We start from the raw sequence: 27,472 nt of genomic DNA on the forward strand, positions 1-27,472 counted from the left end.
GCCTCTGCTTGGGTGGCACCCTTGTTCGTTTTGGGTGGTACGTTTTACATTGTGACTGTTTTGCTGGATTCACAACTTCCTATCAAATTCACTGAGTTGTCCAGCCTTGAACCCAGGGCTGCTGAGAAACCATGTCAGTTTATGTTGGGTGGTTGGCCCAACTAACCGTGCACTGTTCACTCGGTGCTATGCACCTAAACTCATTTCATTTTTTCAACAAATAATAAACCTTATGTAGTCCCTCTTTTTTCTTTTTCTTTACACCTTTTTATGTATCTTTGTCATGTGTATCAATAACTACATAATTTTTGTTTCTGCAGTTATTCACATTCACACGCTACTTATGAGCATAATTCTAAGAATCTCACAACGGGCAGTACAACTAGATACTTAGCTACAAAGACCAAAACAAATATATTACAGTGAGATCAATAATTCACCAAAAAGACACATCCACACGGAGAAGATATAACCATCTAGTCCCAATAGGTACTACTGCACATTGATATGATTAAATAGTAAAGACAAGTTAGCAGCTGCTTGAGTAATTAGTAGAGACAAGTTAGCAGCTTCTTGAGTAAACAGCAATACAATTCACACATCAAGAACATTGGATATAAGAGCGAAGTTAACAACAAATTATAGGGTGAGTCATAGTATAAAAAATGGTTCTCTATCAGCAGTGCAATATTGTGATTATTTAGCAATCATCAACTGAGAAAATAGATATGATGTTGAATTACATTTAAAATAATGTTCAGATCAGGCTGTAATAAGGTTTTGTGACAAATCGAAACAATCTATTTTTTGCTATCTACGATATGTTTGAACATCACACAATAACGGGGCATTCACTTATTGTTCTTACATCACACTAAACATCGAAGAACAGCGCCGAACACGCGTTTAGTGTTTGTTTTTACGGATGTGGATGGAGATTGAGAAGGCGGATACCGTTCCCAGATGGTGCTTGTAAAATTGCGGTACAGGGTAGAGCAGTCCGTCTTCAGTGGTAGTGATCTCTAGCTGAAACGCGGGAGCATTGTTTGTTATAGGGGCATCGGCGGTAATGGTTGCAACCATAACGGTAGTACATGCAGGCTGCAATACGGAGAGGAAGAGTAGCAATCTAGGTAAGCTTGGATTCCAGCATCATAGAGTACAACATATCTTTGTGAGGACAGGTGGCAGTTACGTGAGATACTGAAGGTGTCTTTGTTTTTGTGAACTTTGCAGAGAGAGTAGCGCGACAGTTGGAGTAAACAGGTATGCGGGAACGCATTACTAAAGATGGCAAGTCTTGTTCTGCAGTTCATAAGGTCAGAGTGTTTAATATTGGATTTGCGGTTTGTTTATTTTACAGAAAGAAATAGTGCTGGATAATCAGGTATGCATATTTCTTAAAAGCGGTTGTAATGCTAGCAACTAAAGGAGTAAAAGTAAGCAGGACATTCACTACGTTTCTCGTTTATCACTTAGGGAGTTTTGTTTGAAGCCACAATATCAGCGGTAAGCCGATTGATTATATTCTTATTGGATGAGTTTTTTTGATAGTAGGTACCAATAGTTGGCAACAAGTATGATAGGGAGTGCTTAATATATATATCACATTTTGTTTATACAGGTTAGAGCATTGAGCACAACGCATCAAGGTATGAGAATAATCATAGTACACACTTCAACATATACATGGGCACCCAACAATCGCAATTACATGGTTATTTTGTTTATTTTTTACAGGTTCGCCCCTGATGAAGGCACATTGGTAGTGCCGAAATGCATTGGGCCTTTTTTTACAAATTGTACATCTAATGGCACTGTAAATTATTACATGAATATCAATGTTAATGTTATTTTGACTGTCATTTTGAAAATATATGAAATGTGAATAACTGCAGAAACAAAAATTATGTGGTTATTGATACACATGACAAAGATACATAAAAAGGTGTAAATAAAAAGAAAAAAGAGAGACTACATAAGGTTTATTATTTGTTGAAAAAATGAAATAAGTTTAGGTGCATAGCACCGAGTGAACAGTGCACGGTTAGTTGGGCCAACCACCCAACATAAACAGGCTATATTCACAAGGGACTGACAAACCCAGTAACCGCAGCACCATTGTGTACAACAGAGGAAAAACAGGAAAACGGAGTGCTCCCTAACCCAACGAAAATCAGAGAAACCATGTCAGACATCCGAATAAAAGTGACATATTATGCTGTCGCCAGGCAACAGTTGCCCCACACTTCTGTTTTTGTGAGTCCCAAATGTAACCTCCCTATTTTGTTACTTGTAAATAAAATACCTATTGTGTTTTCACAGGTCCAGCTGTGAGTACTGCCTTGTGTCGTGGGTACCTCCTACTGGAGTAAGTCTGCGCTGCTCAACCACGTTACTCTTATGTAGTCAGGAGCCCAAGGGCAGCACCTAGCCATCCAACCGGAGCGTCTTGGTACCCGAGATTGATCCAGCGCGGCTCTCTAACAAACTTTACTACTCATTTCACCTAACTCGGATATAACCACTATTCACTCATCGGTGGGGCCCATAGCGCCGTGAGTCACTCACACATACACATTACATCTGAATCAGTGACAAAGAAGTGGAGCTGCTGGTTAGCGGGGTACCTAGGTTTATACTTTATACATTATATACCTTTATAGACTCTTTTAAACATGTGCTAACCTATTACCTGGAAAACTCTACACCAAGGCACTTCAAAATCTGGTCAATAGATCATCTTGTAGAAGTTAGTTGGAGACTAAGACCAGCTTAATCATAGTAATCCACATAAAAAGTTAACTTTATTCTGTCATGACATTTAATTTAAATAAAATCACAACTCAAGTTTTACATTTTAAAATCAGCTTGATCTATTCATTTAGGAAAAGGGAATTAGTTTATTCAGACAAGAAATAATTTAGCCATTTATTTAGTACATGTTAAAAAGAAATGGAATGGAAATGATATGACCTAACTCTGCCATAAAGAAATAACAGTTGCACGAGTCTCAAACTGCCTCTATTCTCCTTCAAGCTTCAAAATAAAATCTGCATTCAGTCATCTCCATTGCTCTAAAGTTAAAGTCCAACAATATTTCAAAGTCTCTAGCACCATAAAATAGTTCAGACCGACAGCATGTTGTGGTGCAAAGTAAAATTCAGGAGCAAGCTTTTATACCCTTTTGGAACAAGCTCTTTTATACCCTTTTTCTCTAGCTATATAACTAAAGTTTAAACTTTTAGGGTCCACAACTTATTCTGATTGGTCCATCAATGGGGTGACAAAGATCCCCTCATCCATCCTTGGTAGAACCAGTTTTTCAAAATATGCAGTCATTTTGTCCGTTCCCATGTATGTCATCTCCGTTTCTTTTTTACACTTTGTCCTTCAGTTCATTCCTTACATCGCTTTTCCGTTCCCAGGTTCTCAGATGCAAAACAACTCTTGGCATCCTCTTGCACTCCTGGGTCAAGCTGACCGTGACAACACCCGCTGGACGTACCAGGCTCCCCGATGACTTAGCCATTCACTATTGCGCAGGCGTAAAGACTCTCAGTCAGCAGCCATTTATTACCGCTAGGCCACACAATCCTCAATGAGAACTAGTGCGAAAACAAACACAGAGTGTTAAAATATAGAAATACAGTTTTTTCTTTTAACCACCCACCAATCTAAACTCACCCATTAGTAAGTTACCCAGCAGAAGCAGGCATGGAGCTTTATATACTTACCTAATGTACTTATTTTCTTTTTGCCACGATAAGACTCGCTTATAAAGCAAAACAAACATGCGGTTTTCATACTTTAGCTCTATATTAATATGACTCGTTCACAATTATTAACTAATTAATTTTCGCAAATAGCAGTTCGTACCCACATGTAATTTTATGTCTAAGTGTAACTTTGGTGGTTAGTTATTCAAGCTTCACAAGATTAAAATGGTTATGGTTATAAGAGTATGACTTCACAAGGGGTACACAACATCAATTTATCTGCCTCTGCTCCATCATGACCACATGACACCAGAGTTGAATGACATCATCCCCCATACAATACTGCCGCCCAGCCATTGGTTACCTCAAGCCTCAGGGGAAAGGCCTCACCTGAGGGTCCAGATTAACCCTTGCTCTTCCAGTGCAGCCGGGACAGTCACTCCTGCACTTCACTGACTGATGTTAGTTCCACAAAATGCTTTGGTTTCTAGGGAGCTGTTCCATGTCCCCTGGCTGCGAGCAGAGGACAGGATGTACTCTGGCTGTGCAAGGCCCATTGCTTAATTTGTAAACCAGTAAGTGCCTGGGCCCTCGTCAGGAGGACACTGCAGCTTGCACCACACATTGCCCCTGCCTGCACCGCCGATGACAGCACCAACACAACTACTGACATCGCACTTCTACTAGTGTGACAATTCAGACTGTTGAAGACACACAAAGGTATAATAAGGGCGTGTGCGACAGCTATTAGTCGTTTTTAATCTATATTGAATTAACAAACAAATGCTGGTATGCTCATCTCTAAATTAGACAAACAGCGCCACCCAGTGGCAGTCTGACATAAGTTCTGGTGTTGACAATTCAGTGCAGAGCACCGGAAACCACTGCCTCAAATTAAGCACTGGCCGACCACTTTACCACTTTTCTTTTTAGCATTTTGGGGTGTAGCGCCTTCGGGACTCAGATGCCCAGTCCCTGAGCAGAGCCCACCAATCTACCCTGATAAGCTTCTGTTTGGGGTGAGGGCTGCATACAAACTCCAGCCGCTGTGCACTGCCCTCTTCGTTGCTGGGAGCTCCGGTCACCTCCATGCACTGCAGTCTCACAAGGAGCAGTGGAAGGGTCTCCTGTTACCATCAATCCTTCTGAACATCCTTACTATGTGTAAATCTTACTATAGGTACATCTCTGCACATACCACATGGGGTACAGAAGCAGGATATAGCCAGGGCCACTGGGATTATGCAGCAGGGGAGGGCCAAAGTAAGCAGTAGCATTGAGTAAATTAAGCGGCAACAAATGGCAAATTATGCAGCACTTTGTGACAGTATTACTTCATTATTTTGTCATTTTTACACTGTCTGGGCGTTGGTTGCACCTCATGAGCACCAGTGTAACACTTAAATATAGCAGTAAGCAACTAAAAAGGTGACCAGACAACCTATGCAAATGGCCTTCCACTGCGCAGTAACAAGTGTTGCTGTGTTTTAGTAACATTTGAACTATTTGAGTTAGAAACTTTGTTAAATCTGCAGATTATGCAGCAAATGATAGATTATGTGGAAAATGAGACAAATCTATAAGGATGCGCAAAAAGGCAGCGACCACACAATCGAATAATGCCAGTTACCCTGGGTATAGCACGGGGGCAGGATATTGATTTTTAGAGTATGTGCCCATTCATAGGCCCCGCCCACTGCTTGCTGGCACTGAGGCCACACCCCCTGAGGCCTAGACTGCACCCCTCCCACCCCCTTCTCAGAGTCTGGCCCGGGTCAGGGAAGCCTGTGGTACAGCCTTTAGACGGCTGTTTACTGAGGCCCTTCCTTCCCAGCTGAACCCAGCACAATGGGGCCCCTTCCAGCCTCATCCCCAGGCGGGCCAGCTAACAATGCGGGGCCCCGAGGTAGGAGATCAAAACATGAAGGAGGCGCCAGAAAAGGCACCGAGTGCGAAGAGAACAAAGGGATGGACACAAGAAAGTCCGCATGAACAATTAAAACTAAGCTAAACAACCACCCAAAGGAACAGCTCTCCCGTCAGCCTTGAAGGGCCCAATCTCCATTTACCATCATTTTTAAAGGGCAGCCTGTTTCTTGGCGCGCACGCTCCGCCAGTCCGACATTTCGAGAGAACTGTGAGAGGCGCCTCGAAGTCCGAGCTGGCTCCTTGGTGAGCGCTTTGGGCCGACACCCCTGTGGCAGGCAGGTTGCAGACAGGCACATGGGGAGGCAGTGAGCAAGGCTGCCGACACCGAGCACGACTATCGAAAACGTGCCCATAAGGAGCGCATGCAGCCTGCTCAAACAAATAACACTTAAACATTGGCAAAGCCAATAGCGCCACCTTTTTAAAAGTGCTAGCTGACTTTCTGGCGTTGCCAGTGTATGCTGTTGATGGAGCAGTTTAATGAACAATATTTTGTTCAGGCTTGTGAAGCCAGACTTCCATAATGTTTAATAAAACTAATATGTTTGCTGCATGTTATTAAATCAACCTAGAATAAACTGTGCAACATGAACACTTGGGATTCACATTATGCTTATTTGTGCAAAATGCAAAAGAAATACAATAATTATTGTCTATTGTCTTTGTCATACACTAACTGCTGCTCTCAAAAATAATAGCATGTGTTTTTAAATGTGCTTTTGTTTTCCCTTTTCTGTGACAAATGTATATGCTGCTTAAATGTGCTTTTGCTAGGTAACATAATTAATGGGTTAACATTTAGCAAAGGGGGTGGGTAACAGAACAAATGTCAATTCCTTAATTTATGTTTTATGTTTGATTAAATAATAGTTTTCCAAATGAAGCTTGGAGTTGGCTGCAAAAAAATAATGCATTTAAAAAGTGACGCAAGAAGAAGTGGCGCAGAAAATTGACGCTTTCTGAAAAAGGGACCGGCTGAACTAAAGTCACAAGAGAAAACTTATTTTGAAAAGATGAGAAGCATATAAACTTTTATTGTGAAAAGGTTTGCAAAGAACTGCCAAAGGCGACTGTGGAGAGGTTTGCTATTGTGCCACGGGAAGTTCGGAACGGACAGGCTCAAGGTTGGGAGGAAGAGCCGTGACATTTTTGTATTAAATGAACATCTTTGCTACAAAATGTAGCAGCCTAAGGAAGTGTCGCCAGGACTCCGTGCATTAACAATGGGTTAGTGAAAAAGCCCGGACATGAGCTAGGAGATGTCACAATTTAATGTGGCATTAGGTGGTTCAGCCAATGGAGAGCCAGAATTCAGCTGTTGGAATGTGAAAATAGTTAGTTTAGCTTTAGTTTTAGGGTATAAGAATTAGCTCAAAGAACAGACTTTGGTCCTACGCTTTTGATTCCAGAGGGACGTGTTCTGCTGATGGACGAACACGCGTAAGGAAAGGAGATTTTTACAAAACTTTATTTTCAGGCAATGAGGGTAGAGACAGGGAAATAGTTAGGGTTTGGAAATGCTTATTTTCACTTATTTCTGCTAATGAATAATATTTCTTGAATTTAGCTCTTTATAAATGCTGAATAAACTTTTCTTTATGACATTTTTTATGCTTGTTTAATAAAGTTCCAAAACCTAAGTTTTCATAAATATGTTTAAATAAACTTACTAAATGACAAGCTGGTCTTGTTTATTGTGGATAGTTTAAAACAACATATATAGATCTAATTGCCTCATGATTCAGTCGCTCTGTTGTTGATATGGGCCTAGTACTATATATGGTAAGTTTAGTGGTAGTAAATAGAGTCATTTATGCAAAATTTTGGTAAGGGCGCTGGATCACTGTAGATGCTGACAAGCTATTAAACAATGCAATTCAAAAGGTCTTAAATTTGCAAGAGTTTGATCTACTGGCATTGTAAATGACACTGCCTTTTATTTGTGTTTTGAAATCCTGCATGTGGTGCGTAAACACGCACTCTGTACTTATGGCAGTTGCTTACGAGAAGCAAGGCTGGCAGTAACTGCACCTCTTGCTGCCAGCCTTGCTTCTCGTAAGCAAGGACTATAAGTACAAAGTGTGTGCTTATGCACCGCATGCAGGTTTTCAAAACACATAAATAAAAGGCTTTATTAGTTACAATGTAAATAGCTCAAACTCTTGCAAATGTGAGACCTATTGCATTGCAAATGCTTGTTTTGCTTTGATGTGACGTTGACCTATTTTTGGGTAAGCTGTTTGATGTGTAATATGAAGGTTCATCTTCTCGATTAATGTTCTTGCGTTTTCTACCTTTTGCTGCGCAAACTGTTTTTAAGTGAAAATGGTGGGTTTCTCGGTTGAAGAAATCAAACTGCTCCCTGACATCACAACTAAACGCTCAGCAATACAAGCCAACTGTTATCGCTGTGATCAGATTTGAGTATTTCTCAATATGCAAACATTAAACCCCTGATAAGAGTACACTTTGATTTTTTTCCAGACCGCATGTGTAACAGACAGACCTGCTTTCTTGAAATATAGTTTTGTTTGTACCCAAGTCCTTTTTACTAATGAATGTTCTGTAAACAAAGAAATAAATGTAAAAAAAACTATCTGGCTGATGTACTTGCATGACATTGGTGTGAGCTCTTGGACTTGACTTGTTGGCTGTGCAATACTGGAAAATGGAGCTGTGCACAGAAGATTAGAAATGATGGGTTAAGGGAGAGTTCAGTCCATTCAAGGTCAGTGGTGAGGGGGACATGGTATTTCTTGTAATTCCCATCTAAGATTTGTGGTTGATCATGGGGTAGTCAGGGAAAGACCAGCCTGGTCTGAATGAATGCACTGATCATATTTAAAGCGTGGGGTGGAAGGGGAGCTTTCGAGGAACAAGCCTGCAAGCAGGTTTTATTAAAATGGGTGATCGGTTTCAAGACGTGTGGGGGGGGCAAAATTTGGTGCAGTGTTATAATAAATGGCCCAAGTTGAAAGCTAAGACGACATAATTGTGCCCGCATGTGAGTCTCGCACAGAGGTTTACCATTTTGGGGATCTTTATTGAAATGAATGAACAAAAGTTTGTTTATTGGATGTGATGTAGTTCCCACCTACATTGCATCAGCTGTTAACAGTGACTGGTTAGCTGTAAACAGTGGTGACCAGTCAGCCATCTAGGAGTGCGTAAATTGGATACCATCAGTTACCAGAAATTAACTAAATGACAGGACATTCACAGGCCGAGCTGTGGGCTGAATGACAGCGGAGTGATAACCGGCGTCTTCATTAGGCATGAGTCCAGACAGATGGGGAGGCGCGGCTGCTGCGGTCCCTCTCTCGCGTCTTCATTAGGCATGAGTCCAGAGAGATGGGGAGGCGCGGCTGCTGCGGTCCCTCTCTCGCGTCTTCATTAGGCATGAGTCCAGAGAGATGGGGAGGCGCGGCTGCTGCGGTCACTCTCTGGCGTCTTCATTAGGCATGAGTCCAGAGACAGATGGCGAGGCGCGGCGGCTGCGGTCACTCTCTGGCGTCTTCATTAGGCATGAGTCCAGAGAGATGGGGAGGCGCGGCTGCTGCCGTCACTCTCTGGCGTCTTCATTAGGCATGAGTCCAGAGACAGATGGTGAGGCGCGGCTGCTGCGGTCACTCTCTGGCGTCTTCATTAGGCATGAGTCCAGAGAGATGGGGAGGCGCGGCTGCTGCGGTCACTCTCTGGCGTCTTCATTAAGCATGAGTCCAGAGAGATGGGAAGGCGCGGCAGCTGCGGTCACTCTCTGGCGTCTTCATTAGGCATGAGTCCAGAAAGATGGGGAGACGCGGCTGCTGCGGTCACTCTCTGGCGTCTTCATTAGGCATGAGTCCAGAGAGATGGGGGAGGCGCGGCTGCTGCCGTCACTCTCTGGCGTCTTCATTAGGCATGAGTCCAGACAGATGGGGAGGCGCGGCTGCTGCGGTCACTCTCTAGCGTCTTCATTAGGCATGAGTCCAGAGACAGATGGGGAGGCGCGGCTGCTGTGGTCCCTCTCTGGCGTCTTCATTAGGCATGAGTCCAGAGAGATGGGGAGGCGCGGCGGCTGCGGTCCCTCTCTGGCGTCTTCATTAGGCATGAGTCCAGAGAGATGGGGAGGCGCGGCTGCTGCGGTCACTCTCTGGCGTCTTCATTAGGCATGAGTCCAGAGAGATGGGGAGGCGCGGCTGCTGCGGTCACTCTCTGGCGTCTTCATTAGGCATGAGTCCAGAGACAGATGGGAAGGCGCGGCTGCTGCCGCCACTCTCTGGCGTCTTCATTAGGCATGAGTCCAGACAGATGGGGAGGCGCGGCTGCTGCGGTCACTCTCTGGCGTCTTCATTAGGCATGAGTCCAGAGACAGATGGGGAGGCGCGGCTGCTGCGGTCACTCTCTGGCGTCTTCATTAGGCATGAGTCCAGAGAGATGGGAAGGCGCGGCAGCTGCGGTCACTCTCTGGCGTCTTCATTAGGCATGAGTCCAGAGAGATGGGGAGACGCGGCTGCTGCGGTCACTCTCTGGCGTCTTCATTAGGCATGAGTCCAGAGAGATGGGGAGGAGTAGCTGCTGCCGTCCCTCTCTGGCGTCTTCATTAGGCATGAGTCCAAAGAGATGGGGAGGCGCGGCTGCTGCGGTCACTCTCTGGCGTCTTCATTAGGCATGAGTCCAGACAGATGGGGAGGCGTGGCTGCGGTTACTCTCTAGCGTCTTCATTAGGCATGAGTCCAGAGAGATGGGGAGGCGCGGCTGCTGCGGTCACTCTCTGGCGTCTTCATTAGGCAGGAGTCCAGAGAGATGGGGAGGCACGGCGGTGCCGTCACTCTCTGGCGTCTTCATTAGGCATGAGTCCAGAGACAGATGGGGAGGCGCGGCTGCTGCGGTCACTCTCTGGCGTCTTCATTAGGCATGAGTCCAGAGAGATGGGGAGGCACGGCTGCTGCGGTCACTCTCTGGCGTCTTCATTAGGCATGAGTCCAAAGACAGATGGGGAGGCGCGGCTGCTGCAGTCACTCTCTGGCGTCTTCATTAGGCATGAGTCCAGAGAGATGGGGAGGCGCGGCTGCTGCGGTCACTCTCTGGCGTCTTCATTAGGCATGAGTCCAGAGACAGATGGGGAGGCGCGGCTGCTGCGGTCACTCTCTGGCGTCTTCATTAGGCATGAGTCCAGAGAGATGGGGAGGCGCGGCTGCTGCGGTCACTCTCTGGCGTCTTCATTAGGCATGAGTCCAGAGAGATGGGGAGGCGCGGCTGCTGCGGTCACTCTCTGGCGTCTTCATTAGGCTTGAGTCCAGAGAGATGGGGAGGCGCGGCGGCTGCGGTCCCTCTCTGGCGTCTTCATTAGGCATGAGTCCAGAGAGATGGGGAGGCGCGGCTGCTGCCGTCCCTCTCTGGCATCTTCATTAGGCATGAGTCCAGAGAGATGGGGAGGCGCGGCTGCTGCGGTCCCTCTCTGGCGTCTTCATTAGGCATGAGTCCAGAGAGATGGGGAGGCGCGGCTGCTGCGGTCACTCTCTGGCGTCTTCATTAGGCATGAGTCCAGAGAGATGGGGAGGCGCGGCTGCTGCCGTCACTCTCTGGCGTCTTCATTAGGCATGAGTCCAGAGAGATGGGGAGGCGCGGCTGCTGCGGTCACTCTCTGGCGTCTTCATTAGGCATGAGTCCAGAGAGATGGGGAGGCGCGGCTGCTGCGGTCACTCTCTGGCGTCTTCATTAGGCATGAGTCCAGAGACAGATGGGAAGGCGCGGCTGCTGCCGTCACTCTCTGGCGTCTTCATTAGGCAGGAGTCCAGAGACAGATGGGGAGGCGCAGCTGCTGCGGTCACTCTCTGGCGTCTTCATTAGGCATGAGTCCAGAGAGATGGGAAGGCGCGGCTGCTGCGGTCACTCTCTGGCGTCTTCATTAGGCATGAGTCCAGAGACAGATGGGGAGGCGCGGCTGCTGCGGTCACTCTCTGGCGTCTTCATTAGGCATGAGTCCAGAGAGATGGGAAGGCGCGGCAGCTGCGGTCACTCTCTGGCGTCTTCATTAGGCATGAGTCCAGAGAGATGGGGAGGCGCGGCTGCTGCGGTCCCTCTCTGGCGTCTTCATTAGGCATGAGTCCAGAGAGATGGGGAGGCGCGGCTGCTGCGGTCACTCTCTGGCGTCTTCATTAGGCATGAGTCCAGAGAGATGGGGAGGCGCGGCTGCTGCGGTCCCTCTCTGGCGTCTTCATTAGGCATGAGACCAGAGACAGATGGGGGAGGCGCGGCTGCTGCCGTCACTCTCTGGCGTCTTCATTAGGCATGAGTCCAGAGAGATGGGGAGGCGCGGCTGCTGCGGTCACTCTCTGGCGTCTTCATTAGGCATGAGTCCAAAGAGATGGGGAGGCGCGGCTGCTGCGGTCACTCTCTGGCGTCTTCATTAGGCATGAGTCCAGAGAGATGGGGAGGCGCGGCTGCGGTCACTCTCTGGCATCTTCATTAGGCATGAGTCCAGACAGATGGGGAGGCGCGGCTGCTGCCGTCACTCTCTGGCGTCTTCATTAGGCATGAGTCCAGAGACGGATGGCGAGGCGCGGCTGCTGCGGTCCCTCTCTGGCGTCTTCATTAGGCATGAGTCCAGAGACAGATGGGGAGGCGCGGCTGCTGCGGTCACTCTCTGGCGTCTTCATTAGGCATGAGTCCAGAGAGATGGGGAGGCGCAGCTGCTGCGGTCACTCTCTGGCGTCTTCATTAGGCATGAGTCCAGAGACAGATGGGGAGGCGCGGCTGCTGCCGTCCCTCTCTGGCGTCTTCATTAGGCATGAGTCCAGAGAGATGGGGAGGCGCGGCTGCTGCGGTCACTCTCTGGCGTCTTCATTAGGCATGAGTCCAGAGACAGATGGGGAGGCGCGGCTGCTGCGGTCCCTCTCTGGCGTCATTAGGCATGAGTCCAGAGACAGATGGGGAGGCGCGGCTGCTGCCGTCCCTCTCTGGCATCTTCATTAGGCATGAGTCCAGAGAGATGGGGAGGCGCGGCGGCTGCGGTCACTCTCTGGCGTCATTAGGCATGAGTCCAGAGACAGATGGGGAGGCGCGGCTGCTGCCGTCCCTCTCTGGCATCTTCATTAGGCATGAGTCCAGAGAGATGGGGAGGCGCGGCTGCTGCGGTCACTCTCTGGCGTCTTCATTAGGCATGAGTCCAGACAGATGGGGAGGCGCGGCGGCTGCGGTCACTCTCTCGCGGTTTATTAAAGAGCCACGCGTGATGACCCAGCTGCGGGCCCTTCTCAAGCTCAGCGACAGAGTTTGAAGGCAGCAGCTGCAAATTAGAAACTTCTATTTTTTATTTACATGTGTCTGGGGATGCATGTAAATTATTTTCCTGCGAGTTGAGCCGAGCTGGGGCTCACGGACAGCTGAGTGAAAACAGGCACCTTGATTAGGCATGAGTCCTAAGACCGACGGAGAGGCACAGTTGCAGGGTAGCTCTATCTTGTGGTTGTTTAAAGAGAGCCACACCCGACGAATCGACTGGGGCTGTTAAACCACAGACCACGAAGCGCACCAGAGCCCGGCAGGAGGAGGTGTGAGTGTGACCAAGCAACTTCCTGATCAGCAGAGTGAAACCATGACAGAAAAACTAACATTTGGAAGACTAGACATCAACAAGCCCAATCCCCTTTAGAAGAAATCCAAAAACAAAACTAATATCCTACCAAAAAGAAGCCCAACTGACGGTGGACATGAAAAGTGCAAAAAGGCCAAACAAATACAATCTACGGAGCGGGAGGTACTGAGGGATGCAGCACTAACAACTGCGGCATTAAGAGAAGGTGGGAGGAATGCTATATTTACATGTAAGCAGCTATGCCTCTGAAGCTGAAAACAGGCAAACAGTAACAGACCAGGAAAACCAAGAAAAAAAATACACAAAACACCATAGCAGAATGAGACAGTACTTAGTTCCTGCTGCGTGGGAGGAACAGAAAGGAAAAAAAGAGGGACAACGAGGCAAAGGGTGATCACTAGGAAGCAAGGATTTTTAATGGACACAAACAAATCAAAAGAAGGGGATGGCTTTAGGCCCACAAGAGAAATTACAACAGGTTCCGAAATGGGTCAAAGCCTCTTCCACCCTCTGGACAGAAACAGCATCTACAAATCCCTTCCGTGTACCATGCAGTGTACAAGGTTGAATGCTGTGCTGTGTGGGTGCAGAGCTGGCAGTGTACAAGGATGAATGCTGTGCTGTGTGGGTGCAGAGCTGGCAGTGCACAAGGATGAATGCTGTGCAGTGTGGATGCAGAGCTGGCAGTGTACAAGGTTGAATGCTGTGCTGTGTGGGTGCAGAACTGGCAGTGTACAAGGTTGAATGCTGTGCTGTGAGGGTGCAGAGCTGGCAGTGTACAAGGATGAATGCTGTGCTGTGTGGGTGCAGAGCTGGCAGTGCACAAGGATGAATTTTGTGCTGTGGGTGAAGAGCTGGCAGTGCACGAGGCTGAATGCTGTGCCAGAGCTTGCAGTGTACAAGGTTGAATGCTGTGCTGTGTGGGTGCAGAGCTGGCAGTGCACAAGGATGAATGCTGTGCAGTGTGGGTGCAGAACTGGCAGTGTACAAGGTTGAATGCTGTGCTGTGTGGGTGCAGAACTGGCAGTGTACAAGGTTGAATGCTATGCTGTGTGGGTGCAGAGCTGACAGTGCACAAGGTTGAATGCTGTGCTGTGTGGGTGCAGAACTGGAAGTGTACAAGGTTGAATGCTGTGCTGTAAGGGTGCAGAACTGGCAGTGTACAAGGTTGAATGCTGTGCTGTGTGGGTGCAGAACTGGCAGTGCACAAGGTTGAATGCTGTGCTGTGTGGGTGCAGAGCTGGCAGTGCACAAGGTTGAATGCTGTGCTGTGTGGGTGCAGAGCTGACAGTGCACAAGGTTGGATGCTGTGCTGTGTGGGTGCAGAACTGGCAGTGTACAAGGTTGAATGCTGTGCTGTGTGGGTGCAGAGCTGGCAGTGCACAAGGATGAATGCTGTGCTGTGTGGGTACAGAACTGGCAGTGTACAAGGTTGAATGCTGTGCTGTGTGGGTGCAGAGCTGACAGTGCACAAGGTTGAATGCTGTGCGGTGTGGGTGCAGAGCTGGCAGTGTACAAGGATGAATGCTGTGCTGTGTGGGTGCAGAACTGGCAGTGTACAAGGTTGAATGCTGTGCTGTGTGGGTGCAGAGCTGGCAGTGCACAAGGATGAATGCTGTGCTGTGTGGGTGCGGAACTGGCAGTGCACAAGGTTGAATGCTGTGCTGTGTGGGTGCAGAGCTGGCAGTGCACAAGGTTGAATGCTGTGCTGTGTGGGTGCAGAGCTGGCAGTGTACAAGGATGAATGCTGTGCTGGGAGCATGCAGAGCTGGCAGTGTACAAGGTTGAATGCTGTGCTGTGTGGGTGCAGAGCTGGCGGTGTACAAGGATGAATGCTGTGCTGTGTGGGTGCAGAGCTGACAGTGCACAAGGTTGAATGCTGTGCTGTGTGGGTGCAGAACTGGCAGTGTACAAGGTTGAATGCTGTGCTGTGTGGGTGCAGAGCTGACAGTGCACAAGGTTGAATGCTGTGCTGTGTGGGTGCAGAGCTGACAGTGCACAAGGTTGAATGCTGTGCTGTGTGGGTGCAGAGCTGGCAGTGCACAAGGTTGAATGCTGTGCTGTGTGGGTGCAGAGCTGGCAGTGTACAAGGATGAATGCTGTGCTGGGTGCATGTAGAGCTGGCAGTGTGCAAGGTTGAATGCTGTGCTGTGTGGGTGCAGAGCTGGCAGTGTACATGGATGAATGCTGTGCTGTGTGGGTGCAGAGCTGACAGTGCACAAGGTTGAATGCTGTGCTGTGTGGGTGCAGAACTGGCAGTGTACAAGGTTGAATGCTGTGCTGTGTGCATACAGAGCTGGCAGTGTACAAGGATGAATGCTGTGCTGTGTGGGTGCAGAACTGGCAGTGTACAAGGTTGAATGCTGTGCTGTGTGGGTGCAGAGCTCACAGTGCACAAGGTTGAATGCTGTGTGAGTGCAGAACTGGCAGTGTACAAGGTTGAATGCTATGCTGTGTGGGTGCAGAGCTGACAGTGCACAAGGTTGAATGCTGTGCTGTCTGGGTGCAGAACTGGCAGTGCACAAGGATGAATGCTGTGCTGTGTGGGTGCAGACCTGGCAGTGCACAAGGATGAGTGCTGTGTGGGTGCAGAGTTGGCAGTGCACAAGGATGAATTTTGTGCTGTGGGTGCAGAGCTGGCAGTGCACAAGGATGAATGCTGTGCTGTGTGGGTGCAGAGCTGACAGTGCACACGGTTGAATGCTGTGCTGTGTGGGTGCAGAGCTGACAGTGCACAAGGTTGAATGCTGTGCTGTGTGGGTGCAGAACTGGCAGTGCACAAGGATGAATGCTGTGCTGTGTGGGTGCAGAGCTGGCAGTGCACAAGGATGAATTTTGTGCTGTGGGTGCAGAGCTGGCAGTGCACGAGGCTGAATGCTGTGCCAGAGCTTGCAGTGTACAAGGTTGAATGCTGTGCTGTGTGCATACAGAGCTGGCAGTGTACAAGGTTGAATGCTGTGCTGTGTGGGTGCAGAGCTGGCAGTGCACAAGGATGAATGCTGTGCTGTGTGGGTACAGAACTGGCAGTGTACAAGGTTGAATGCTGTGCTGTGTGGGTGCAGAGCTGACAGTGCACAAGGTTGAATGCTGTGCGGTGTGGGTGCAGAGCTGGCAGTGTACAAGGATGAATGCTGTGCTGTGTGGGTGCAGAACTGGCAGTGTACACGGTTGAATGCTGTGCTGCGTGGGTGCAGAGCTGGCAGTGCACAAGGATGAATGCTGTGCTGTGTGGGTGCGGAACTGGCAGTGCACAAGGTTGAATGCTGTGCTGTGTGGGTGCAGAGCTGGCAGTGCACAAGGTTGAATGCTGTGCTGTGTGGGTGCAGAGCTGGCAGTGTACAAGGATGAATGCTGTGCTGGGAGCATGCAGAGCTGGCAGTGTACAAGGTTGAATGCTGTGCTGTGTGGGTGCAGAGCTGGCGGTGTACAAGGATGAATGCTGTGCTGTGTGGGTGCAGAGCTGACAGTGCACAAGGTTGAATGCTGTGCTGTGTGGGTGCAGAACTGGCAGTGTACAAGGTTGAATGCTGTGCTGTGTGGGTGCAGAGCTGACAGTGCACAAGGTTGAATGCTGTGCTGTGTGGGTGCAGAGCTGACAGTGCACAAGGTTGAATGCTGTGCTGTGTGGGTGCAGAGCTGGCAGTGCACAAGGTTGAATGCTGTGCTGTGTGGGTGCAGAGCTGGCAGTGTACAAGGATGAATGCTGTGCTGGGTGCATGTAGAGCTGGCAGTGTGCAAGGTTGAATGCTGTGCTGTGTGGGTGCAGAGCTGGCAGTGTACATGGATGAATGCTGTGCTGTGTGGGTGCAGAGCTGACAGTGCACAAGGTTGAATGCTGTGCTGTGTGGGTGCAGAACTGGCAGTGTACAAGGTTGAATGCTGTGCTGTGTGCATACAGAGCTGGCAGTGTACAAGGATGAATGCTGTGCTGTGTGGGTGCAGAACTGGCAGTGTACATGGTTGAATGCTGTGCTGTGTGGGTGCAGAGCTCACAGTGCACAAGGTTGAATGCTGTGTGAGTGCAGAACTGGCAGTGTACAAGGTTGAATGCTATGCTGTGTGGGTGCAGAGCTGACAGTGCACAAGGTTGAATGCTGTGCTGTCTGGGTGCAGAACTGGCAGTGCACAAGGATGAATGCTGTGCTGTGTGGGTGCAGACCTGGCAGTGCACAAGGATGAGTGCTGTGTGGGTGCAGAGTTGGCAGTGCACAAGGATGAATTTTGTGCTGTGGGTGCAGAGCTGGCAGTGCACAAGGATGAATGCTGTGCTGTGTGGGTGCAGAGCTGACAGTGCACACGGTTGAATGCTGTGCTGTGTGGGTGCAGAGCTGACAGTGCACAAGGTTGAATGCTGTGCTGTGTGGGTGCAGAACTGGCAGTGCACAAGGATGAATGCTGTGCTGTGTGGGTGCAGAGCTGGCAGTGCACAAGGATGAATTTTGTGCTGTGGGTGCAGAGCTGGCAGTGCACGAGGCTGAATGCTGTGCCAGAGCTTGCAGTGTACAAGGTTGAATGCTGTGCTGTGTGCATACAGAGCTGGCAGTGTACAAGGATGAATGCTGTGCTGTGTGGGTGCAGAACTGGCAGGGTACAAGGTTGAATGCTGTGCTGTGTGCATGCAGAGCTTGCAGTGTACAAGGTTGAATGCTGTGCTGTGTGGGTGCAGAGCGGACAGTGCACAAGGATGAATGCTGTGCTGTGTGGGTGCAGAGCTGACGGTGCACAAGGATGAATGCTGTGCTGTGTGGGTGCAGAGCTGACGGTGCACAAGGATGAATGCTGTGCCAGAGCTTGCCGTGTACAAGGATGAATGCGGTGCTCGGTGGGTGCAGAGCTGACGGTGCACAAGGATGAATGCTGTGATGTTTCAGTGCAGAGCTGCCAGCTCTTCACCCACACAGCACAGCATTGACCCTTGTGCACTGCCAGCTCTGAACCAGTCTAAAAGACCCTTATTGATGGTGGTTGTAAAGTCAACCTTATAGACCAGCTATCCTAGTGGTAGCATGGACCAGCAGTATTAGGCTAAACTCCAAAGAGCATGTGAAGCGGTTTGTTTTACCAATTATAATCCCTTGAATACCAAATGAAAGGACACCACACAAGGTATATATCAAATATATATGTATTTATTTCTAACACAACCCCTCTGAACTCGTTATGAGGTCAGATCGAAGTACATCACAAGTTACTTAAATCGCATACGATAAGTTGCACAAATACAGTTTTGCCCTAGGGGCCTCACAAACCATATACTTAAATAGTGGTATAAGAGCCACTACAGAAAGAGTGAATAGGACTAGGGAATCGCTGGCGCTACACTAAACGACCAAAGGTTAGGAAGTAGGAGACCCACAGGAGACGTGTCCCGTGTCTAAACACAGTCGCGAGTTACCAATGACTTCTAATGGGAACGTAAAAGTTATAAAGTTATAGATTTAGGGCACTTCCGGATGGACTACGACAAAACCACTTTAGACTAGGACACTTGGATAGTCAATACCCACCGGTGCACCAGAGTACTAGAGTTACCTCACCCAGGGAAGCCGGGTGCGTAGGTGGCTTTTGGTGTCAGGATTCATCGATGTTTTCTATGGAGATCTGCGAAATGCTGCAGGCGACCAGAAGAAAAGTGTCTGGGTGGATCGAGGAACTGAAGAACCTGAAAGCAGAGGGGACAGTCTGGGTCACTAGCCAGTGACCAGGAAGGAACCAGGAAGGAACCAGGCAATGTAGAGGAGATTTCAGGTGAAGAGGTGAAGCTTGTCTCTGCAGCCACGAGGACCAGGAGGCATCGACGACAACCACGAGCTGGATTCAAGCTGTCCCACGAAGGATCTAGTGGACTGCGGTGTCGGTATCCGATTGGACCCAACAAGCCTTGGCAAACACAATCCACGCAGGAAGTGGAGATTGGCTTTGAGTCAGACTAGCAAGGTCTTGGGAGCTTCTCCTTTGCATGGAAGCTGGAGCAAGCCTGGAGCAACCAGGCCAGTCATGTAAATTCAAAAAGAAGTCTTCAGAGGGCTAACTAGCCAGCAAGCTAGCAACCAGGAAGATGCATCGAGCTGAAATGCAGAAGCAGGCCCCACGCAGCACTCGTGGAGTGTGGAGGGCTGAGCTTCGGTGCAAATGGAGCTCGGGCTTGGAGCTTCTCATACCCCAATGCACAACTGTGAGGGTACCTCGGGAGTGGAGCAGTTAGCAAAATGCAGGTAGTCCGGGGTGTCCAGTCCCACGTCTCGTGTCCGCCACGGGTCTCAGCTTTGCTGTGGGTCGGATTCAGAGAAGTCTGGAAGTCCAGTTCCTAATTCGCAGAGTCTTCGGATTCCGGCAGGAGCATCGACAAAGCAAACCGGCAAGTTATTGGTGGTGCCTGTTTGCACAGGGTGGTCACTCCTTGACCAGAAGGGAGTTGTCTTCAGTCTTTTAGTCAGTGTAGAACGTCGAAGGTCCAAGAGTTTCGTATCAGAGTTTCATTCTAGGATAATCTAAAGTCTGTAGAGACAGCTCCTATATTTATACTGATTTTAGTGACTGGATTACCTGCTAGGTCCCTCCTATGGGTGGACCTGGGAAGGGGGTGGTTACACCCCTTTCCCTTTGTCCAGTTTCACGCCAGAGCGGGCTGGGGTGCCCCAGCAACTGGTTTGAACCGGGCTATGCATGGAGCACCTTGTGAGCCCCAGGCAGGGTCTGGAAAAGCATCTTTCCATTCAGCCCACCCTGCCCCAATACACTACAGGCTGTTTGGGGAGGTTCTGGCACCTCCCTAGACAAGAAACCTATTGTCCAGGCCTCCCTTGCTGGAGTTTCCCCCAGCAGGTCACTTGTGTGTGGCAGCAGCATCCATTTCGTGATGCTGGGGCTCTGTTTAACTTTAACCGGGTAAAGCAGTAACTACATGTCTTCCTCTAGAAGGGTGGAATGCTACCCCCGCCGCCAGGACTGGCGGGGGTAGTATTCCAAAGTGTTTGACACCTTACACAACATGTTTTGATAAAGCCAAACCAAAGTTAGCATTAACCGTGAGGATTATAATGCACTTAAGAGTATATGGTATGGCTATATCATAGAACAGCTATATGGAGATGGTTCCGAAAGCTACAGAGGAGCTCAGCTCATGCTAGGGCACCCTCTCACATAAAACCAAGCACTCTGCCTCCAGGATTGTCAAGGCCTGCCATAGGAGTGACTTATAGGTTACAATGTGTCTATATATAAGGTATATATAGATATACTATATCTAAGTAAGGGGTGATTACACAGCCTTACATAAGCTGAGTGACCAGCCTGTGGTGTCAGTTTAGATGGCCAGCCAGGGGTGGCATAATTTACTTATTTATTTTATTTTGAGAGTTTTATATAGCGCGAACAAGATCTTTGCAGATAACAGAGCGCTTTACAAAGGCAGGTGGAGGGTAGGGGAACAAGGGGGCATAGTAGGGAGGTAGATCAACAAGATCATGTACATAGCACCAATATAGTATATAACATAGTACCCATATAACGTATAGTACAGGTATGAGGTAGCAGGCATAATTGGAGCGTAGGCCATCCACATGCTGCAGCCCCTGGTAGGCCTTGGATGCACCTATGCCCTGGGTACCTATGGTACACTATACAGGGGCTCACAAAGGTGACCCAATACCCAATCTGGTATGTACCTAAAATACATGGTATCAATTTAGAGAGAGAACAGCTGGGCTGTGGGTCTGATTAGCAGGCCCGCAGCCACACTAAAGTCGAAAAACCAGAAAATCACAGCAAGTGTAGTGACCATAGGAAGCAAACCCTACTCCCCTACACAGCCATTCATGCATTCATCCTTCCAAGAACCATCCTGGCTCTTTCCACCCACCCATGTATCCTTTCTCTTCCATCCATACTTCTTTAACCCCTACCGCGCTACCGCGTTTTCCCACTGTGCGCTGAAAAAAATAAAATGGCTTGTTTATGACACAGCCAGCTCGTCATCCGCGTAGCGCAGGTAACGCCCATGATGAGCTGGCTTTGTCATCAGCGCCGAAGGGGTTAAAGCCTTTCATGCATTCATCCTTTCAGTGCTTAACAGTCCAGCCTTCCATCGCTGCACCTTTACATCCATCCAACATTGCAGCCTTTTCTTCCCTGCTCCTTAACCTTTTCTTTTCACCTTTCCTTCCATCCATACTTCTGGCCTTCCTTTCGCTGTTTCCACCTGCCTCTGGTGCTTTCCAACTCTCTCCTCCTCTTCACATCCCGCCTCCCAAAGAGGATTCTTTTTCCAAACGATGCATCATTTCTTCCATCCTGCCCCCCCGTCCGTGCATGATCCTCACTTCTTGATCCCCCCTTGACTGTACCAGGAGCACAGACAGCTCAGACTCTCTGATGCCAGGGGGGGGTGCGGGGGGAGTAGTGAAGGCTCAGGGACCCTGCCCACTGACCCAGCTCTTCAGTCTCCTCCATGCTGACTGAGCTTGTGATCCCCGGCCTCCTTCCTGCAGACCCTGCTTGTGATCCAGACCCCTCGTCATGCTGCCTCTGGACCCCTCGATGCCGGCCCACCCCCTGGGGGCCAGAGTTTACATCCGTAACCTCCTGGAGAAGGCCTGCGGGCGGGCGCTCCACCGCCTGTGGGAGGACCAACTGCCTAGTGAGAAGGAGGCGGCAGAACGGAAGGCCCTGCGGCACTGCGCCGCCAAGCTCCTGGAGGGCATCTGCGGCCCCCCACCCCGGTATTGTCCGCAAACAATCTTGGGAAAGGTAGACCACATATTTTGGGTGCACCATGATTGCTCTGCACAAGACAGTCTACTGCTCCATTTATACAGATACTGAACAGAGTGGGAGCCAGCACACAGCCCTGTGTGACGCCACGCTTTATAGGGCTCTGGATCGTATGGTCCTCCCCCTGGATCCTCCTCGCCTTAGCATATGAGTCAGTGTAAACAAGTCTCAGCATCAGAACCCTATCCTCCCTCGTGAATGCATTGCTTAATATGTATGGCATCTAGACCTCAGGACGTGATAGATACGTATCCCCGGGAATGCCATCTAATCCAGGAGACACTTCTTTTTTCAATTGCTTCAGTGCCTGTGATGTTTCCTCAGTGCTGAATGTTAGGTGCTCTCTTCTCAGTTCACCCAGTATCTCAACCTCAGATGGAGGAGCACTGAGCAGCTCTTTGCAAGTTGAGTGTTAGGAGCCCGTTGACGATTGTTATTGTCTGGTGTTGGGGCAGACTAACTCCCACCATTTGTGCACCCAAGTGCCACCAGCATGATGGCCACCCGTGCCTGGAGGCGCTTAAAAAAGACTGGGGCATCCTGCAGCGCGGGAGTGCCCGGGACATGGGTGGGCCCGTCTGCGCCCATCAGAGCCCGGAGGAGGCAGGGCTGGGCTGCCTCTCTTAGCTTTTCTGGCTTGTTGTTACTACAGCTGGGGACTGAGTCTAGGACGCATTCAGGATTCTGGATTTGAATTGGAACCAGGACTAGGATCATCAGAATCAAGGCACAAAGGTAAACTCGGTGGGGGCGGGGGGGCGTGTGCCTGCCGAGGAGCATGTGCAGCCAATGAAGGGGGCCCGTGTTGACTTTCTATGGAAAACAAAGAAGTTACAAATATACAGTTTAAGGACACTTCCGGATGGACTTGGATGAAACCCTTTTAAACTAGGACACTTCTAGAGTCAAGACCCACGGGAGCACCGGAGTACACATGTTACCTCACCCAGGGAAGCCGGGTGCATAGGTGTCTTTTCGTGTCAGGTTTTGTCATCATTTTCAATGGAGACCTGTAAAGAAGTGCTGCAGGCGACCAGAGTAAAAGTGTCCGGGTAGATCCAAGAGTGGATCAAAGATCTGAAGAACCTGAAAGGTGAGGGGACAGTCTGGGTCACTAGCCAGTGACCAGGAAGAAATCAGGTGATGTTGGATGCTTTCGAAGTGAATGTGAGCTTGTTTCTTCAGCCACGTGGTCCAGGAGTCATCGACGAGGACCAGGCGCTGGATTCGAGCTGTCATACAAAGGATCTAGTTGACTGCCCTGTCGGTATCTGGATTGGACCCAACAAGCCTTGGTAACCGCAACCCACGCAGGAAGTCGAAATGAGCTCTGTTGCAGACCAGCAAGGTCTGGGGCGCTTCTTTGTAGGGATGCTGGAGCAAGCCTGGAGCAACCAGGCCAGAAAGTTAAAAGAAAGTCTTTCAGGGGGTCACTAGCCAACGGGCAAGGAACCGGGAAGACGCATCGAGCAGAAATGCACCAGCAGGCTCCACGGTACCCTCGTGGAGTGTGCAGGCCTGTGCTTTGGTACAGATAGTGCTCGGGGCTGGGGCTTAAAGTACACATCTCTCATGTCTGCCACGGGTCTCAGCTTTGCGGTGGATGTGGGTCGTGGTCAGAGATGTCTGTAAGTCCAAGTTCTGTGTCACAGCCTCTTCGGGATCCGGCGGGAGCCTCGACATTGCAGACCGGCAAGTTGCTTGGTGATGCCTGTTTGAACAGGGTGGTCAGTCGTTGACCACAAGGGAGATGTCCTTAGTCTTCGAGTCAAAATGGAATGTCGAAGTTCCGGGATTTCAGCTTCAAGATGTCGTCCAGGTGAATCTAAAGTCCTAGGGGCACAGCTCCTATACTTATACTAAGTTTGGGTGCTGGAGGGGGCGCGGAGCTTGCCACAGCCGATGGCGGACGTGTGATCTAGATGCTCCGCGCCATCGCCACAATAACTCACCAACTATCCTGCCAGCACAGGACCTGAAGGGGCACAGAGGTGGGCAAACACGCCCGGAGATCTCCGCTGCCGGGTACGAGAGAAATGGGGGCACTCCGAGCCACAGCGACTCGGGCGGCAGATGATTGAGCGCCGGAGATCTAGGCCGGTCATCCACCAACAAGGATTATCCACGCTGGCCGCAGTACGCGCGGCAGACCAGAGCGACGTCAGCCCGGTGGATCGAGGGCCCATACTTAGCGCTGCGCTTCAGAACCCGGAGAGCCTGGTTCTTGGAGCCCCTGCGCATACCCCCTGCACAACGAGAACACGTGGTGCCCCAACTGCGCCACTGGCACTGGAGCGCATACATTTTTTGATACCCTCCTAGCCCGGCAGACTGCGACTCAAGGCCCATAGAGCCGGTATTTGGGACCCTCTGGAGCATATGTGTCGGCGGTGACTTGGGGAGCTCTCAGTTAGGATGCTGCAGCAGCACGGAGATGTGGACGAACAGCGGCACTTGATAACAGGCGGTGAGTGTGGCCTGCCTCGGTGGGTTCTCTGTGGCGGGCTCTGGTGCCGGCCTTGTGGCGCAGCGGTAAGGGAGACCCACCGCGCTGCATCGGCAGCGGGAACAGCCCTAGAAGGATTGCTAGACTGAGTCCATTGGGCCTGAGCCGACCCTGGTAACCTGGTCAAGATAACAACGGCCAAGTGATTGGAGGGCGGACGTACTGAACTCTCGGTGATATATCGCCGAGACACAGCGGGAGTACGCGACAGCAGTTGCCCGGAGACCTGGGTGCAGAATGGGCAAGGGTGACAAAACCCAAACCAAGTTACCCTTCGAGCAGCGCCGCACTAGGGCCCCGGAGGCACAGGTAATGGAGTCTATCCCGCAGGCGAGAGGGGCCGAGGACACGTTTTACGCAGACATTAAAACACTGCTGGTAACGATGGAAAAGGGCCTCCAAGACAGCATAGCATCGCTGGGCTCCAAAATAGATGCCCTCTCCTATCGAATGGAGTGTATGTCGGAAAGAGTTGAAAAACATGCTGAGCGACTAGACATGGCGGAGAGGCGCATAACGGAAGTGGAAGAGGCGCAAACGGAACAAGACAAAGTCCAAAAGCAGCAAGACCGGATACTACAGGTCCTACAAGACAAATCGGAGGACTTGGAGGCCCGCTCTCGCAGATCGAACATACGAATCACGGGAGTGTCGGAGACAACACAAACGGGTAAAATGGAGCTAGTCGTTGAGAAACTGCTGCTAATGCTGCTGGGAGCGGAAGCGTTCTTGCCGATGTTTATAGTCGAGAGGGCACATCGCACGCTGGGCCCGCGCCCGAAGCCGGGAGCACCCCAAGGCCAATCATCGCCAAGCTCCTAAATTACAGAGACACAGCCTTGCGGATAGCCCGAGAGAAAAAGACACTGCAATTCGAGGGATCTGACATCTCACTGTATCCGGACTTCACTGCAAAGGTACAAGAAGAACACAAACACTTTGCTCTGTACAAGAGACAACTCCGTGACCTCGGGCTGGACTACGCCATGCTATACCCAGCAAAATTGAGAATCAATCGGCAAGGTCATTCACATCTTCACGGATCCTAAAGACCTACACAAGGCGTTGAAAGTTTGGACAAAGGAAAGCAGGGGTAGCCCTAGGAGTCAGAATGGCGAGGAGGACTCCGGCAGCCAACTGGACAAACAGGACTAGTAAAACTGTATGGACTCGCTGATTTGCTGAATGTGGGTCCCTTGACTGTTCGCAGCATCCCTTGATGCAGACTTGGGACTTGGCGCTGCTACATGGAGCACTACATCCGAGCGCCCACTGCTTATGCCTCTGAGAGAGGGGGCCATGGGAATCCAGAGGACTCGACATATTGGTGAGACTGTTTTGATTTGTCTGTTGTCGCTGCGCTTATAGTACGCACACCGGCTCAGCCGCCATATGAGAGTTGCAGGCGGACGCGGCTCATGTATCAGCAACAGCTTGGGACGCTTTGGTCGTGGGGTGTGCCGATTTGTAAATATGTTATAGTGGCCTATCTGTGCCCTGACTGCACACGCCGGCATAACCTCCTCTAGCGTTGGTGGGTGGGGCGGGGCCTACGCAGCTGCTGCCTGAAGTTACAGCTGTTCCACCTGGCAACCTCGGCCCTCGCGCTGTGTGCACTGTTGGTCCCCTTTGGGGATTTTTTGAGCATTTTTGGGGAGAATTGGGAGGGGGACGTTACCATGCCGGGCCGAGTTGGGGTTGGTCTGCTGTGGGAGGGGGATGGAGGAGTTCTGAGGAGTTCACAAACAGTATTATCATGTTTGACGGAAGTTTGTTCAGTTACTTTGGGGAAATTGCTTAATCTGACTTTGCACTCTATGACCATTGATTACACAGACAGAAATATGCCTTCTTCCTATCCAATACCAAGACGTAATGGCTGACACCACCACAGACGGGGGAACAACACACACCTAGACTGACCGCTATAAGTTGGAATGTTCGCAGTCTGAACGACCACCGTAAGGTCAGGAAGGTCGTCGGCTACCTGCAGCGCCAGCACATAAGACATAGCCCTACTTCAGGTGACGCACCTTCCTGCACACAACCACATGCTTCGAAGCAGAGGGTTGGAGGGTAACATCTCTGCTGCGGGGTTCACTACTAGCGCCAGAGGGGTTTTGACATGGGTTAACCCGAAATCCAAACTGCAGATCCAAACGCTGGAAACGGACCCTGATGGGGGATTTGTTATATCTAGATGTTATGGCCCTGCCGCAGACCCTACAGTTGTCAACACAAATGGCCCCAATTTTGACTCGCCAGAATTCTACAAGACCCTTGCTGCCAAGATCAAACGACTTAGCCAAAGGAGTTCGCTATTGTGGGGGGTGGGGGGACTTCAATCTCACTATGAACCCTACTTTGGACAGATCAACTGGCCCTCCCCGCAGACTTGCAGCTGCTGCATTGGAGCTGCAGAGCGCAATCACCTGCCTGGACTTGGGGGATGTATGGCGGTCCAGGAATCTGCGACAAGGGGGGGTACACGCACTACTCTGCATATCATAACATCTACACTAGGATAGACTACCTGCTTGCTTCCTCCTCCCTCTTGGACCGGGTGAGGGACTGCAGGGTTTTGCCCAGAACCCTGTCTGATCACTCACCTGTACTTATGGAAATTCACATCCCAGGCAAAATCATACCGCCATTTACATGGAGATTCCCGCCTAACTCTCTACTGGACCCAGTGTTTAGGGGAGAGCTGGCTGAGGCCATAGACACGTTTTTTTAACAGAATATAGGCTCGGTTGAGAGCTTCCAAGTAGTTTGGGAGGCCTTCAAGGCCTATATTAGAGGAGTCGCGATGTCAAAGCACTCGGGCATACTTAAAGCGATCAGGAAGAGATTGGCGGACCTTGAGAAAAAACGAGGGGAATTGGAGCGCAGAGTTGTTTCGCAGATGACGCTGTGAGCGCAGAAATTAGGACCCTACTGGCGGAGTATCATGAGGAAGCGGACAGG

General features: G+C 50.0%; 1 protein-coding gene across 1 annotated transcript in view; it reads right to left on the reverse strand.

Moving 5' to 3' along the window:
* Window positions 1-2,779: 2,779 nt before the first annotated feature.
* LOC147666031 (uncharacterized) overlaps window positions 2,780-27,472 on the reverse strand; it is a 161,268-nt gene continuing 136,575 nt past the window's right edge. The window contains exon 4 of the mRNA XM_086949307.1: window positions 2,780-3,608. Within this exon, the coding sequence (XP_086805433.1) occupies window positions 3,583-3,608 (26 nt within the window). The 3' untranslated portion in view covers window positions 2,780-3,582. The remainder of the gene's footprint in view (window positions 3,609-27,472) is intronic.

This window comes from Lissotriton vulgaris, unplaced genomic scaffold (genome assembly GCF_964263255.1).
Source record: "Lissotriton vulgaris unplaced genomic scaffold, aLisVul1.2 SCAFFOLD_303, whole genome shotgun sequence".
Classification (NCBI taxonomy): Eukaryota; Metazoa; Chordata; class Amphibia; order Caudata; family Salamandridae; genus Lissotriton; species Lissotriton vulgaris.